The 16438-nt window shown below is 59.4% G+C and overlaps 1 protein-coding gene across 4 annotated transcripts in view; it reads right to left on the bottom strand.

The window, feature by feature from the left end:
* Positions 1 to 2970: 2970 nt before the first annotated feature.
* The window catches only part of TTC7A (tetratricopeptide repeat domain 7A), a 127298-nt gene continuing 113830 nt past the window's right edge, over positions 2971 to 16438 (bottom strand). For 2 of the 4 annotated variants that reach the window (XM_058278502.2, XM_058278505.2), the window contains exons 19-21: positions 14684 to 14886; positions 9530 to 9710; positions 2971 to 5056 (exon numbers count right to left, since the gene is read on the bottom strand). In XM_058278502.2, the coding sequence (XP_058134485.1) occupies positions 4911 to 5056; positions 9530 to 9710; positions 14684 to 14886 (530 nt within the window). In that variant the 3' untranslated portion in view covers positions 2971 to 4910. Of the gene's footprint in view, positions 5057 to 9529; positions 9711 to 13258; positions 13466 to 14683; positions 14887 to 16438 lie in introns of those variants that run through there. The other 2 variants (XM_058278503.2, XM_058278504.2) reach the window with 2 other exon arrangements.

The raw sequence follows: 16438 nt of genomic DNA, 5'->3' as shown, positions 1-16438 counted from the left end.
TTTACAAGTGTTCCGACTGCCTGGCATCTCTGAGGCACCGTTGGTATTTTGGGGGGAACCTCCAGCATCTCGAGTGACCTCTAAGTAACCTCCCCCTCCGGCTGTAGAGGGGGCTGAGTGGTGTGGGCACTGAGGATCACCACTAAAGCAGGGCCCGAGCCTCCAGCCAGTGGGGAAAAGCTTTCAGTGTGTGTGGGGCGGCCTGTGGGGCAGGACTCCTGGTGCTGCAGGTTTCCCTGGATCCCCAAGGTTCTGCCTCCCAGGTTCAGGTGGACAGGTGCTGTGAAAAGCCTCTCTGAAAGGGAGGTAACGGTAAGAGCGCTGGCTTGGAGGCAGGGACCTGTGCTCATAGGCCCTGCCATATACCAAGTCACGGTGGGTGCGGGCACCGTGAGCTCTTCATCTTAAATGGGGACAAAAGCCACCCTTTATGACTACGAGTGATGGGTGAAGTGCCCTGCAAACAGCACAGCACAGGGAGAACTTTAGTATTGTGTCATCTGTACTCTAAGAGAGCAGCCAGGCCAGGAGACCCCTACCATGGCCGCGCCAAGAAGTGGTGGTGATGGAAGGGGTGCTCCGGGGGGTGTGAGTCTGTTGTCTGCCTCTTCCAGGGGACCTGCATTGTATCTGCTGCCCAGAAAGGGCAAGGCCTGAGGGGTGATGCCAGTGTTAGTAGGGGCTGGGTCACTGCCCACCCACTCCACCTGCCCAAGTGGCCATAACTTGTACGGTGAGGCCCGTGCCTTCTGGGCACAGCTGCTGCATCAGGGCGAAGCACCTACCCAAGGGAAGTCAACCTACAAGCTGCTCGGTGACCCAGTGGGAGATGAGTGGGGAGGTGCCGCAGTGCTGCAGGTGACAGGTCAGGGCTGGGGCTGGAGGGGCCAGGGTGGCTCTGCGGCAGGCCTGAGGAAGCCAGCCTTCGCGTGACAATAGCCAGTGGCAGGGAGGGGAGCAGAGGGCAGCCAGGAGCAGACGCAGTAACTGCTCACCAGTGGAGTTTTTCCTTCGGGCCTGGCACTGTTCCAGGCTCTTTACACGTTTTCCTCATTTAATCATCGTAATGCACAAAGCAGGCACTGTTCAGTGTTATTTCACAGATGAAGCACAAAGAGGCCGAGTGACCGGCTCAAGGCCACACAGCTGGCCTTCCAATTCAGACCGGGGGACAGCAGTGGGCCCTTTCCTCCCGGGTTCTGCTGGCTCCACAGAAGGGCCACGCAGCTGTCGTGGCTGCACTCGGGGTCCAGGGGGATGGCTCTTGTCTCCTCACCTGAGCTACCTCCAGGGGAGCTCGGTTCCTGGCAACCACAAGCAGCCTGTTGAAAATGTGAAGGAATTATGGCCGGGGACAGCGGTCAAGACCTCCCTTGATCCCGGAGTCGCCCAAATCAGTACGTGCGGGTGGTCCCCAGGGCGCCTGTGCGTGATGCTCCCTGACTGTGGATTGCCATCAAGGGCTGGCGGCACGGGCCAGGCCAATGCGGAGGTTTGTTCGGCATGACGCTTCCCGTAGCCAAGAAATGTTTGCAGGGTGACAACACGAGTGCTGGGTGTGGGGTGTGTGTGTGTGTACGCAACGCTGAGCATTCTGGTACCAAAAAGGAGTCTCTGTGCTGGTGGCTGAAATTCCACTCATATTTGTGCCTGCCAGATAAACACTAACTATTGGAGTGCACAGTGGGGGCTGTGTCCTGGAAAGTGGGGGAGGGCCACGGGGGTGACAGGGCAGCTCCAACTCTTTTCCCCAGACTTTAACCCTTGTTGAGGACATGTGTTTGGACACGGAGGCCTGCTCCCTCCTCTCCAGTGCAGGCCTGGTGGGGGAGAGGTCCACAGACTGGGTGGGATTTGGGGGGTCAGGAAATGCCTGGGGCTCAGCACGTCTCCATCACTGCCAGGCATTCCAGCAATCTACCGACTGCAGGGCAGTGGAGGGCCTAGGAGCCCTCCCTTCCCCCATCCCTCCACTCTCTTCCCTATAGGATGAGCTTTCTACTTTCTTGCAGGCTGGCAGACAACACGACACCGCTGTGGCTTAAAGCAGTCTTTAATTTTCAACTGTGATGGCCAAGAGCTGGGATTAGGCTGTGTGATGAGTAATTTGATAACCAATTACAAAATCACTAAAGTTTTTTAATGTTACCTTGAAAAAAAAAAAAAAAGGAAAAAGTACCACAGCAGAAAAGCAGCTGGGTGCCCAAAGGCCCCAAGAAAAGCCCTTCCTCACGAGGACAGTAAAGCCATAGGGCTCGGACGGGGCTGGAGGTGCAGGTGCAAGAGGCCAGGGCACGGTGAGGCCGTGGTGGCTCCAGGGCGGCCGAGCGGGGCAGGCAGGCCTGGCTGTACCAGTCCTGCCTTCAGGGGAGGCCTCAAGGGCAGCTGTCTCCAAAGGGGGGTACACGAGAGTGACCTCCTCTGTACGTCTATCTCATCCTTGAGAGGTTTTGGAAGCATGTGTTACGATACCCCCAGTGTATTGGCAGGTGGCATGACGTCACTAGACGTTAGGGATGTGTTGGCGTGGACATCTCAGGGAGGGTGGCCGATCGGGACGCCGCCTAGATCCTCGCCACACCCCCCTCCTGGTGCTTTTCCACCAGGTGCTGATGGTGCCCCAATGGCAGCACCCACAGGTCAGGCCTAGCGGGGTCCTCCCTGGGGCTGTGCCCTGGATGCAGCAGGAAGCTCAGGCCCACGAGCCTCGAGGCCAGGGTGGAGGTGAGACTCTGCCCTGCGCCAGCCCGCCCTGCCTGGAACCCTTTGTCCCCTCCCCAATCTCATCACAGCCTTCCCGGAGGACCGCTCCCTCCCCACCTGCCGCCCCACTGTTTCCTCCTGGCCTGCCTGGCCCCCGGCCCTGGCCTGCTGGCTTCTTGGCCTCTCCAGAGCCCAGCTCAAGGCCTGCCCTGGGGATCACCGAGGACCTGGATGAACGAACGCGCCGCTTCAGACAGACATCAGAACCTGCTTTTCCCTTGAAGGGCCTCTTTATTTGATTTGCAGAGACAATGCCAGCAACCTGGCCTGGCCCTCTGTGGCTTCCTGTGTGGGAATATGTTCTAAGTCCAAGTACATTTGGAGTCTTGCCTATTGTCAACAACTGATTATCAGCATCTCTGGGCATCCCAGGGCAAATCAATAGCTTTTTCTTGTTTACTTTTTTCCTAACAGAATAAAAATAGAGCTCTATCATATATATATATTTATATACACACGTACACACAGAGAGCCTTCAACCAAGAGGCCAAGGATTCAGCGGCTGCCGCAGGGGCCCGCGGCCGCGTGGGAAGCCTGGGAGACCCAGGCTCTCCTGGGAAGTACCTGGGGGCGTGCAGTGCTGGGCCACTGCTGGGGGTGGGCTCCTCTCTCCTTCTGAGGAACAGACCGGGCTATGACAAACCAGGGCAGCCTCTGTCCCACCTTTCCACATATCTTAAAATGAGAAGCTGTATCAGACGGAGCTTCTAAAATGAAAACCCAAAGGACAAATAAAAAGGGAATTCCCTGATGTGTGCCAGGGGGACGACTTCTTGGGGAGGGTTCCAAGCCCACCTCCCAGCAGGGCAGACACTGCCCAGCAGCCCCTCGACCCAGCAGTCAGGAGCCGCCCGTACCCTGCAGCTGGCTCGACCTCAAGAGGGAGGGGTTGGGGAGCCCATCTCCACCCTATGAGCACCTGGGGCAGAGGAGCCAAATGGCCAGTGTGGGGCCCATCACCCTGGACCAACATGAACAATGGGGGGGTGGGGGGAGGCAGGGTGAAGGGAACCGGGGAGACTCTAAGAGACTGCCCACCTCCACAGACATCACCTGGAGAGGTGCCGCGGGCCTGAGCAGGCTACCTGGGCTGGGACTTGTTTCCCAGGGGGAGAGTGGGCAGAGATGGAAGGCTCAGTTAGGGCCGGTGCTTGGTGGCCCTGGGAGACACCAGAGGCCCTGAAGGCACTTGAGAGCAGAGGGGGGAAAGCACACCGGGGCCCACCTGGCCTCAGAGGGCAAAGAGGGGCATTGTCCTTTAAATCAAAGATCACACCCTCTTCCCACTTGCCAGCAGATTCTTCAGACTGTGACTGTCCCTGGCAAGACCTGAGTAATAAAAAGCCCTGCTTGCCACCCTGAGACTGGGAAGCGACCTGGTGGAGTGAGCGCCTGAACTCCAAGGCACAGAGGCACGGGAGAGGGAGAGAGCACAGCTGCGAAGCCCTGTGCCTGAGCTTGGGAGAGCCAGAGCTGCCACAACTCCACAGTCACCTAGGGATCTAAGTCAGACTGTCTCCTGAAGCCCTGAAGGGAATTTGGGAAAATTCTCTGGGCCCAGACAGAGGGCAGCTTGTGGGGTGCATCTTCGGTATTAGAGAGCAGAGAGCTAAGCTTTGAGTCTAAAGTGTACACCGAGCTGGGAAATCCAGGGGTCAGGGATGTCGGAAGGGGCAGGCAGGGTACAGAGGCTTCTAGGCAGGTGGGGGGAGACCCTGAGTGCACATTTAGGTGATGCACTGACGCCCGGCGGGGAGGGGTACACCATGGAGGTGAGGCCTCCCCATTGCCTTCTTGTCCATAAACGGAAAAATATCTGAGCCCCAAGGAGCAAGAGATTGGGTTTGGACGCAAAGCATTTCCACCCAACTCCAGATGAGCAGCTCTCGGGCCCAGCTGGCTCTGGAGGCAAAGCGGAGGCAGGAGGTGAGAACTGGGGCCGCTGCAGCCTGCAGAGGTGTTTGCTAGAGATGTATTTACCTGAGCTGGACACCTACAGTGCCGCCGTCCCTCCCCGGCCCACGCTCCCTGCTGCCTGCCCGCTCCAGGCGCCCTGGGCTGCAGCCAAGTGTCACAGCTCTCTGGGGATGACAGAGAAGGGCAGCACAGGGCTGCTGGCCTCCAGGTCGAGGGCAGTGAGGAAGCAGTCAACGGCGGCCTCGCACTGGCCCTGGGCCTGCAATACCTCGCCCAGGCCCTGCCAGGCCTCGTGGCAGGTGCTCTGCCTCTCGACGGCGTCCCGCAGCACCTTCTGGGCCAGGCTCTTGTGGCCCAGCCGACTCAGCATCAGACCCTGGGGACCAAGCACAGGCAGGATTAGCAGGGGTGCCCGGGGCTGAGGATCTGGGGGGCAGTTGCTGCCTGGGTCTCTGGCCTGGGCACTCTCTACCCATGAAAACCCTACCTGTCCCCGTCCAAGCCCTGCTCCCACCCCGGCCTTGGATCAGCCACAGCAGGAGCTGTCTTCCTCCTGGGCCTGAAGGGACAGGCCCCCACGTCAGCCCACCTGGCTTTGAGTCTCCCTATTACCAGCAGGGGGTCATGGACAAGCCACACAACTCCCTGGCCCTCAGTTTCCCCATCTGTAAATGGTAGGAAGAGAGTACCCACCCCAAGGGTGGTTGTGAAGTCTAAGCGCTTGGAACAGTGTCTGGCAGGCCATGAGCTCTCGATAAAGGGGACGACTGTCCCCAAGTCCTTTGCTGCCTGCCTCACGGAGATGCCCTTCGCCCCGGGGATGCCAATGGACGGAGGAATGTACATTGAACAGCTTCATTCACACAACCTGACAGGACCTGTCAGGAGGGGCAAGCTCCTCTGCCGGCATCCAGCAGCTGCTCTTCCTGGGGCCTCTGGGTTCTGGGATGCCCAGGTTCCCAGCCCAGCCTGGCAGGGGAGGATCAAGGAGGAGAGGCGGGTGGCCTGGGATAAGGGCAGGGGCTGGAAGAAAAGGCTAGATCAGCTCAGGAGAGGAGAGGCTCTGGAGGAAGGGGTCAGGAGCAGGCCAGGAAGCCTGCTGTTTGCCTCAAACAACTTGGTTGCCAGAGAGAAAGAAGATGTGACAGGAACTGACACAAGAGAAGTGAGACTGGCACCCTGTCCCCTCTATACCGTCTTCCACTGGGGACCAGGGCTGCCCTGTGGCAGCCTCAGGTCCCAGAAAGGCTGCTCTGCACCGTCCCATGGATCTGTGTTCCAGCCCTTGAAGACAGCTTGGGGAGGCACGACAGTCGGGCCCTCCTTCTCTCACTCAAAGACACGCAGTGAAGCCATAACCAGGCGGACTTCCTGGAAAGGCGGGGGCAGAGGTGGGGGTGCGGAGCTGCCTCCTGGGTGCCTGGAGGCCCCCTCTCCGGTGCCCGCCCACTGATGGCCATGTACATTTTTAGCTGGAACATTTTCCTCCTTGCCATGCTCCCCAGAGTTCGGCCCTCCGTTGCTATGGAGACCCACTGGGGAAGATGCACATGCCTGATTTCATAAAGTCCTCTGAGAGCCTGGAACACAACCAATTAGGCAGGAGTGAAAGGAGGCCCTGCGGAAGTCCCAGGAAAAGCCTCTCCCTCTCCAGAGGGGCCGGCTGGAGGTCCTGCACTGGGGCAGGGGCAGGGGAGCCATAGTCACAGTGCCTCTCCCAGCAACCTGGGGCAAAACCCACCCAAGGATCGCTGGGGCTGTGGCAGAGGACCAGGGGAGGACTGGGGGAGGACCACGGGAGGGCTGGGGAAGGCCAGGGGAGGACCAGGGAGGACCGGGGGAGGACCATGGGAGGGCCGGGGGAGGACCAGGGAAGGACCACGGCAGGGCCAGGGAAGGACGAGGGAGAAATGGGGGAGGACCAGGGGAGGACCAGGGGAGGACCAGGGGAGGAACGGGGGAGGACCATAGGAGGGCCAGGGGAGGACCAGGGGAGGGCCGGGGGAGGACCGGGGGAGGACCACGGGAGGGCCAGGGAAGGACCAGGGGAGAAATGGGGGAGGACCAGGGGAGGAACGGGGGAGGACAAGGGGAGGACTGGGGAGGACTGAGGAGGACTAGGGGAGGGCCAGGGGAGGGTTGGCAGACCGGGGGAGGACCACGGGAGGGCCAGGGGAGGACCAGGGGAGGACCACGGGAGGGCCAGGGGAGGACCACGGGAGGACCACGGGAGGATCGACGGAGGACCAGGGAGGAGTAGTGGAGGCCAGAGGCCGGGCAGGGTGGAGCGCAAGCCCAATGGTGGTGGCGCTGACTCAGGCCGGCCGAGGCCAGGGGCAGCGTCCAGTCTGGCCAGCAGGGCTCCAGGCCAAGCCGTTCTGCCCATACGACCGGAGCTTGGCGGCTCCCAGTGGAACGGGGCCCACAGGGAGAAGGGAAGGAAGGCGAGAGGACAGGCCGCCAGACACCCACACTAAGCACCAAAAATGGAAGGTCTGAGGCCTGTGAGTGCGGCCCAGGGGGAGCGCGGAGGAAGGCCGGGGAAGGCCGGCAGGGCGCTGCCAAGCCACAAGTCCCGGGAGGAGCGGGGCTGGAGGGGCCTCCGCGCCTTCCTCATTGGCTTCCACTGGAGGTTTTGTTTGAAAAAGGGCTCCTCTGCTAAAAGCACGCTGGGAACCACTCGGTGTGCCCTCAAGCAGGGCGTGCGTGCTTGGGACGCAGCAGCTGCGCCTCTGGGCTCCGCCACTGGGGCCGGCTCCCCTGAGCGCACCCTCGCCTGTCACTGGGCAGCGTCTGTCCTGCCCTGGTACTCTGAGGCTCTGAGAAGATGGATTTGAAGATGAGGAGCCTGGGGGCATGTGGGGAGCAAACGGCGAACGGGAGCTTCCCCAAGATGGGCAGGGGGTTCCTGTGGGGGCGGGAGGGGGGTGAAACAGCCCACTCCTCTAGTGGCTGGGGGAGCACAAGGCTCTCGGGGTGCGGGGGACCAGTGGTGACCTTAGATCCTGAAAGGAGACACCAGGCCGGGGTCAGGCTGGGGCCCAGAGGCCCGGGGCCTGTAACAGGATCTGCGGCCACCTGCCCTGACACCAGTTGCGTTCATGTTTGGTAGCAACTCTGAGCTGTTTGCTGCCTGGCAACGGGGCTGGGCGCAGCCCTGGGGAGATGCAAGGCCTCACCTCTCTGCAGCCTGCCCAGCTCTGCCCTGGGGGTCTGCGGACATCTTCCCGGTACCCCCCCATCCCACCCAGCTGTCCAGAGAACAGGTCTCCAGGGAGACAGAGGGAACACAGAGCCAGTGTCTCAGCACCATCCAAATGCCCCCACTCCCTCCTCCCCAGCCCTCACCCTGGTGCGGGTGCGGGCGCCCCACCCCATGGCAGGGGACCGGGCCTGCAGAGTGGCTCGCCACTTCTGAGCCCTCAGAGCTGGGAGACAGAGAGGCCATCGCCTGCCGCCCACCCACCCTCAGGGATGAGAAAGGCATGCTGGTGGTGACGCAGCACTGTGCCCACAGGGGTGCCTGAGTGGACCGCAGCTGCCGGCAGCTAAGGTAGGGGCGGGCTGTGGTGGGAGTCCCCAGGGACCCCGACCTGCCCACCCCACCTTCCCTACCTGGACCTCAGGGAGGAGGGAGTATCTGGCCACACCCCATCTTCCTAGGAAGTTGAGCCCCGGGGGCTCTTGTGGGAGGCCCCTGCCCTTCCCCGGCCTCTCCCGCCTGCTTTGCTGTCCTGCACAGGAGAGCAGCTCAGGGATGCTCTGGAGGAGGGTCCTGGACTCAGAGCCAGGTACACCGGAAGCAGTTAATAGATGCTCACTGACCCGGAGTTGCTGGCTGGGCCAGCAGGACAGGCCACCTGAGGGGCCCAGGGATCTGCTTGGGTCTGGTCCGGCCATTGTCTGTATGGAGACTCTGAGGGGGATCCCCCTTAGGAGGCAAAGGAGGTGCTCAGGGGCTGCGCCTGGGATGGGGACGGAGGGGGAAGAGGGCCCCGCTTTTCTTTTCGGAACTGCCACGGCAGACCCTATTAATTCAGCACCTGGCGACACTCCCCAGAGGGGAGAGGCTGCAGGAAGGTCCTAGGGTGGTACACCTTTTCTTTTGGGGGGAAGCCTGCTCTGGGAAGCAGCCTTAGTGCTAGGCTGGCTGTGACACCCCCACCCCCTGGTCCCCGGCCCCACTCTTAAGTGTTTTATTTATAGAAGTTATTTTGGGAATTTTCTTTCTGAGCTCAAGGCACATTCCTGGGATTCTGTAACAGTCTTTCCAGCTGGGAAGCCGGGAATCAGCTGGAGTCTGCTGGAGCCTCCAGGTCCCCGGGGCCCCCTGCCTGGGGACACTGGGGCTGTGAGGAGGAGCCTTGGGGGCTACCTCTGCGCCTGTCCCACAGGAAGGGCCCGAGGTACCAACACACCCCGCAAGGACAGTCAGCACATCCACGCCACCCGAGTCTGCGGCCCGCACCGCCAGCCCCCGCGTGCCAGCCGGAGAGCTGGTCTTTCCAGACATTACCAGTCCCCTCTGGTGTCAACCCCAACCTGTCCCACCAGACGGGGAACCAGGCCCCTCTCTGGGTGAGCACCTGCCCCTCCAACGCCACATCCCCCGCAGCAGGGACAGCTCGAGGCACAGGCTGGGCCTGCTTCCCCGTTGGAGGAAGGGACACAAATCCTTCTAGACCCCACCCAATGCCCAGCGGAAGTGCTCGCCGCAGAGCTCCCTGAGGCTCTGGCGTGAAGAGGACCCCGCTGGGAAAGGTCCCAGACTCACTTTGGGGTTCTAGAGGTGAACACGCTGTTTTGGGGGCAGGGCAAAGGTCAGGCAGGTGTACACTGGGGCACTTACTGCACAGGGAGGTGGAGGCACGTCCTGCTCTCCGTGGTCTGCGCCTTGGCCGGCCCCACCCAAGCAGGGCAGGGCCGGGTGGGCTCAGGAGGGACCTGCTTTGCTGTGACAGGTCTCTCGGGCTTGACTCAGGGCTTCCACGTCCCCCGTAAACCAAGATCATCTGAACATGGCCTGGGAGCTATGCTCCAAAATGAAAAAAGGCAAACACAATCATGCTGATGGACCAAACACGGACAGGATCGATTCACCGAATTCCAACAGCAGTCTTGGGGGCTGGCGTTGGGATCCCCACTGTGCAGATGAGGCCTCTGAGGCTCTGAGAGGTCAGGGAACTTGGCTAAGGTTCAACAGTAGGCAAAGGCAAAGTGGGGCTCCTGGCAGGTCAGTCGGACTCAAAGGCCAGGCTCCAACCTCCAGGCCCCACAGCTCTAACGCTGGGACTTGCGGTCAGTCCTCAGAAGCAACCCCAGGGCTGCCAAAAGGCTGCCCACCCCACCCTGCCGGTGTCTGGGAGCTGACCCTGCCCAGGGCCCCCCTCCTGCCTTCTCAGCATCCTGCTGGTGTATGGGACACCCCCGCAGCAGAAGGAAATGTGGGCCAAAGATAGATCTTCACCCCACTGTGAGGGCCATCAGGCCGAAACCGCCTGCCTCAAGGCAGGCTCAGGCTCAGGCCACTGGTCACCAAGCCTGTCACGCAAAAGTGCCTAATGCTGACTTAATTTTTCATAGCTCTCGGCTCACCTGAGCCCTAAAACTAATCTTTGAGGACACAAGGGCCTGAATTATTATCCCCATTTGACAGAAGAAAAAACTGCCTCAGTGAGATTTCACCCCAAGTGCCGCTCAGTATCTCCAATGAGGCAGGACTGGTTCTACCTTTGGTCTGTCACCCTCCTGTCTGCCCTGCCCTCTAGGACTGGGGACGGGGCCAGTCCTGGGATGGCATTGGATGAAATGACCTGTGCAGCGAGAAGGAGCACTTTCATCTTCAAGATCGATTCGTGGAACACTTGCAAAAAGCCCCACCTAGAACCTCAGGAGCTGGAGTGCCCAGAGCCTCTGGGCTCATGACTCTGCCCGTCCCCAGTGGGGCAGCGGGGACGGTGGTGGCAGCTCCAGGGGACTTAAGGTGTGCCGCAGCATGGCCCAGCCTGGGAAGGGTGGAGGCTGTGGAGATGGCTGCATGCCAAGGTCGTGCTCGAGCCCTAAACCCATTAAAGAATGGGATGCCCTGCTCCCTGCGGTGAGCAAGGGAGAGTAATTCATTGCCACGCTCTCACCAGAGGGCAAGAGAGGAGAGCCGTGCTGTTGCCCCATCTTTGCAGGGGCATTTGGAGAGAGAAGGGGTCAGGCCACATGACTAGGATTGCTTCGGAAATATATCCAAGGAATTACATCACAAGAGCCAAAACACAGGCAGAGCAGCCTCCCCACTGCTGCAAGGGTCCTTGACCAGGAAAGAGCCCGGGGGGGGGGATGGGGTAGTGGCTTTCCTCTTGGTGATGGAGCTACGGAACTTGGTCACTGAGAAGAAAGCACAGCCGCGGTCACCGGTAAGGGGCAGGGGAGTCCAGACTGAAGAGGGGCCAGGAAGCCCCTACGCTCTGTGTGCTCCTGGGAGAGGAGGGGCAGAGTGCCATCCGCCAACACAGGGACGCAGCCTCACCTGCCCACTTGGGCTGCGCCAAGACCCCCACGTCCCCTGGGAGGGTGCTTGGTGGCCTGGCCGCACCACCATCTCTCCTGGGCATTCCTTCTTCCCTCATCAGTGCCTTGGAGGGACACGGGGGGCCTTTCTCCTGTGGCACAAGCCGTGGAAGGTCTCCTGCAGGGGTAGCACTGAGGGGATCCTGGGAGGTGGCGGGGCAGCGACAAGCTCAGAGGAAGATGGGCAGCTGGCCTTGGGAGGGACCCTACTTCTTCCTCACTTTTCCTCAGGGGTGGGCAGAAGGCGGTCAGGCTTCCCCTTCTTAACTAGATTCTTCAGCCAGAAAGCAATTTCTGAATACCCTGGCTGAGTGGGCTTTCTGGCCACCTGGGGGGAGGGCTGGAGCAGAGCTGGCATAGATGCCAGGACCTCCTCTGGGATTCCCATCTGCAGAGAGCACGCCTTTTTCCTTCCGCTCTTGGTGGTCTCCTGAAGACCCCTGGCTGGGCTTGAGCCTGGCAGGGGCAGCAGCCTGCAGGACCAGAGCCCGATGGCACTACTTCCCCTGGAAAACTGCGATGGGCACGGTGAAGGCTCACCCTGGCAGAGCCAGGATTTGATATTTGAACCCTGGCTCCTAAAAGCAACAGCCTTCGACTCCCGAGGTCCCAGGGCTGGCTTCCTGGTGCCAGTCCCACCCTGAGGACTGTGGGGCTGCACCCTGCACTTTCACAGCACGCTAAGAATATCTCACCCTCCTCCTTCCAGATGTCAGGGGTGGCGATCACCCTCTACCTCCAAGGGCACGAGGGACCCAAGCTCCTCCAGTCCAGGCTTGGGTGTGGGGGGCACACTCTAGGGGGTGGGGTGGCTCTCCTCTATTTGTACCTATCAGAGGCTGATGTCCTATAAGGTCACATGCAAGGCCAGTATGTCCTGCCTGGGACAATGGTTCTATAGGAGGGATACCAGTTCTCCTCAATGTTCCTTTCTCTGATTAATTCTCCAAAAATGCACCAACCTCCAGAGGCCACAAAGGCTGAGACAACTAATGTGTCTCTCTCATGATCAGCCCTTGACTATTTTTACAATAAACGCCTTCTATAAACATCAAGCTGACAGAGACTGACTGAGAGTGGCTCCCACCAGGCTGTACCATGTTGAAGAACATCCCGCTGTCACACCTGGGCTCAGTGGAGATACCTGCTGTGTGGTCAGTGACGGCTGGCCTGGGCGAGGACCGCAGGGTGGTGGGACACAGGCCATGCTCTGCCTTCCCTGGTTCTGCAGCGCTGACTCTTGCAAGCATGTTCACATGCACCCTTCACTGATCGGGACCACAGTGTGGTCTGGGAACAATGAAGACTGACATTCATTTTACCAAAAAAGGACCTCAAAAGCAGGGAAGTTAAGTCTTTTCCTAAATCACCCGAGTGAATCAGGGCCAGAACCTGGATTAGATCCCAGATGTCCTGAGTCTGTGGCCAGTACACAGAAGATACTTAGCTCAGGGAACCCCTGAGATGGATACATGACAAAGTGTTTGTGGGTCTTTGGGAAAAGAGTGCTTTGTGAATCTTCCCCAGGGCTGAAATGTGCTATTCTTTATTCATGTGTGTGGGATGCAGGCAGGAGCGGAGCTTGTGGAAAGAGGATGGGCCGCCCACACTGGCGTCGACGGCCCCTGTGGTTGCCTGTAACTTTAAAAGTGGGCAGGCCTGGCTCCCACTTGCTCCAATTTCATCAAATCAGCAAGGCACCCCAGGAAGAGGAAAGGGACCATTTCAGAACATCTGCAGGGAGCCACTCTGGACAGCTATCCAGTTACCATGGAAACCCACTCTGGGAAACGGCTTCAATTTCAGGAAAACAGCTACAAACATTAATAAGCATAACTGAAAAATGGTACACCGCTACTTCAAGACTGTCCTTTTTATTGGATTTCGTCGGGTTTTAGGGACTGAGACTGAGGGCTCAAATCGGTGGACCCAGCGGAAGGCCGACGCCTCTGCCTGGTGGCAGGTCTAATGACAGTCTACATCCTCCCTCCCACTGCCCTAATCAAGTTTCTGGATGTGACCTCTGGCGAGGCATTTATCAGACAAGCTCATGTCTGAACTGCGGGAGGAAGGAGGATATGCTTTGCAAAAAACCAAACATTGGCTGGGCAGTCTGGAAGGCAGCATGGAGCCCCGGGGAAAGGCGGCGGGGCCGGGGCTGGATGTTGCTGCTTGGCTGTCTTCAACCAGCACTGCACACTCGCATGAGCCTAAGCCAGACATCCTGAAAGAAATCAGGCGGTGGGGGAAAAGCGCTGAGCTGGAAATCTCTGGTCTATTCCCTTCACAAGGACTCTGGGGTTGGAGAGGAACTTTTAACCATGACCTGGCCCAGCCCCAACCCCCACCGATGTTTACGTTCTCCTTGCAACATCCTCACTGAATGATAATTGAGTTGTGCTGGGCCTATTCTAAGAATTAGAATGTTTTTTCCCTGACACTGAGCTGAAATCTAATTTCCTGTAGCTTCTACTCATGAACAAATCAGATTCCTCTTGGCAATGATACCCCCTCACCCGTCTGTAATTATTCTCCTGATCTTTTTGTCTTCTCCAAGTGGGAGATGTTGGAACCCTAACGGCTATTCTCAACCGGCTCTCAAAAGGGACACCCAATGCGGAACCAGATGCCTAATGAGACTGGGCTGCTAAGTGTGGGCTCCTAATTATACTTCAAAAATCTCTTGTGTATGTGCAACCTTGTACACTTTTTAGACCATTACATTTATCCTGACAGTCACTCTCTGAAAGCAGTAAAGGAAGGCAGGGGAATAACGGTTATCTCTGGGGTGGACGATCAGCCATCAGGGAAGTTCTTGATAAATGTCTCCTGGACCAGAGAACCCCCACTGGACAGATAAGTACACCTGAGGATCCGGGAAGGTAGCTGGCTTGCCCATGACCCCCTGGGAGGAGATGGCCCAGCCAGGAGCCCCAGAGCACCAGCACCCTGCTTCCCCGGCTCTGAACCTTTGCCCCGGAAGGACCCTGCACGCTGGGTCAGCGGGCACCATGCCCTAGGACGGAGGCTGCTGGGCCCTTCCTACCACCCGAGGGCTCATTCCCGAGCCCGGCCGACATGAAAGTTCGTCCCAAATACCACTCCTCTGAAATAGGACCCCAGTCCCTGGCTGGAGGGAACAGCCCAGGGACCCCAGGGAGAAGAGCATTTCGGTACTTGCCTAGAATCTGGATTAGCCTCCAGGGCAAGGATCTAATGAATTAAAGCCTTTTGGGGCCAGATGGCCTTACACAGACTGACAGCAAAATAGAGGTCACCAAGAGTCCCCTCTCCTAGATTTTTTCATCCACCCAGGCGCTGCTGGAGTGGAGCAATCTGCCTCTACAACCGAGGGAGTTCTCTCTCCCAACCGGACAGGAGGAAGCCGCCTCCCCCACATGCCGGGGGCTGGCAAGGCCCTGCACCTGGCGGGCCGACTCACCAGGCTGTGCATGATGCGCACGCCGTCCGGGTTCACCGTGAGCGCCTCCTTGTACAGCTGCTCAGCCTCCTCCAAACAGCCCTTGCTCTCGGCCAGCCGGCCCCGCATGTAGAGCACTGAGTGCGAGGTGGGGAAGAGGCCGGCCGCCTCCTGGATGCAGAAGCCCGCTTCCTTGAGGCGCCGCTGCTCCATGAACAGCTCAGCTGCGAAACCAGAAGGGCGGTGGGAGGCGTGAGTGGCAGGAAAAGTCAGAGGCAGCCGCCCCTCCCTCACCCAACCAGCCCCCAGGGCTCAGGAAACACCGAGGTGACAGAGTGTCCCACTGAGTCACCGCACAGAAAGTGCTTCCTCCGGGGTCTGGCAGTGACATCAGGTGGTCGTTTCTGATGCTTCCTCTGTGGCGGGCCCTGCGCTAAGTGTGCATGCGGGGTGGCTCACTCAGGCCCCCTGAACCCCTGCAGAAGGGGTGCTTCCCTGCCTTACAGGGGAGGGCGCCTGGTCTGGAGAGGTTAGGTAGCTTGCCCAGGCCCCGGGGTCTCCCCCAGAGAGCCTGCTCTCGGGGAGCCTGTCTTCTTCAGCGTCTCACCACGTGACGCTGGGGTGAGGGAGTGAAAGCAGATAGTGTGGCTCTCCCCGAAGCCTCTGTCTCTGAGGTGGGTGAGGGCTGACCCTGAAGAGCTAACTCTACCCCAGCATGGTCGGGACGGGGCCAGAAGGAGAAGTCGCTGACCCTGCCTGGAGACGGGCTTGGGAGGATGAGGGAGAGAAGAGGCTCCGGGAGGGAGGCCACCCTGGGGCCGAGCTACAGGAGCAACCCCCCGCTTTCACTGTGATCCCACTGTGTGCCAAACCACAGGCCCTGGCAAGTGTTTCCTCTCAGTTAATCCTCACAACAACTCTTGGGGGGAGGCAGGTGCTGTTGTGGTGGAGAGAGGTGAGGCGCTCACCCGAGAACGGGAAAAGCTGGAACGGCCATCCCACCACGCTCCTCGGCCGCCCGCGGGAGCCCAGGTCCTTCTGGACCACCGAGCAACAGTGAACTCCCATACTCTTGCCAGCAGGAGTAAAGGATCTGGCCCAGAGACAGTTTGGCCTCCCCACCCCCAAGATCTGTCAAAAAATGGGCAGTTTTTCCAACCACAGCCACTCCCCATAAAAGTGCATTTTGAACCGATGCTGCACAGGTATACACCCAGAGCAGGTGCCTTTAGAAATGGGGCTGCGGGGTTGCAGCTCGGCCTCATGGCCCATCCAACCTTCCTTTCAAAGCAGCCCCCAGGCTTCGCTCCCTCTCCTGAGTTCACAGACGGGGAGCACAGAAGGGTAAGCAGAGCCTGGCTGCTCCAAGAGCTTTTCCTAGCAAAGGCCCAGGGGAGAGGGAGCACAGAAGGGTAAGCAGAGCCTGGCTGCTCTAAGAGCTTTTCCTAGCAAAGGCCCAGGGAAGAGGTTACACTAGTTCAGATTATGTCCGGGCTGGGGTGGAAAGCAGACTTCCCCAACGGAAGCTCCCAGAAAGAGGCAGGAAACCCAGAACCCGGGCCCAGGCCTCCTGCCTTCACATTCCGATAAGCAGGAAGGACTGACAAATGCTGACTGCAGCTCTCAGGGTGCTTAGCACCAGCATTTGCCTGAGGTTTGTCGTGCAATAAAAATAGCCTGCAACAACCTAAAACACTACCAAGAGCTCTTTGAAGGGCACTCTTTTTCTCTGGTGGAGGTGGGACTTCAGAGGAATCAGAATTAGTTAACCAGGCT

This window comes from Dasypus novemcinctus, chromosome 17 (assembly GCF_030445035.2).
Source record: "Dasypus novemcinctus isolate mDasNov1 chromosome 17, mDasNov1.1.hap2, whole genome shotgun sequence".
In the NCBI taxonomy this organism is placed as follows: Eukaryota; Metazoa; Chordata; class Mammalia; order Cingulata; family Dasypodidae; genus Dasypus; species Dasypus novemcinctus.
This window is presented reverse-complemented; position numbering and strand designations above follow the sequence as displayed.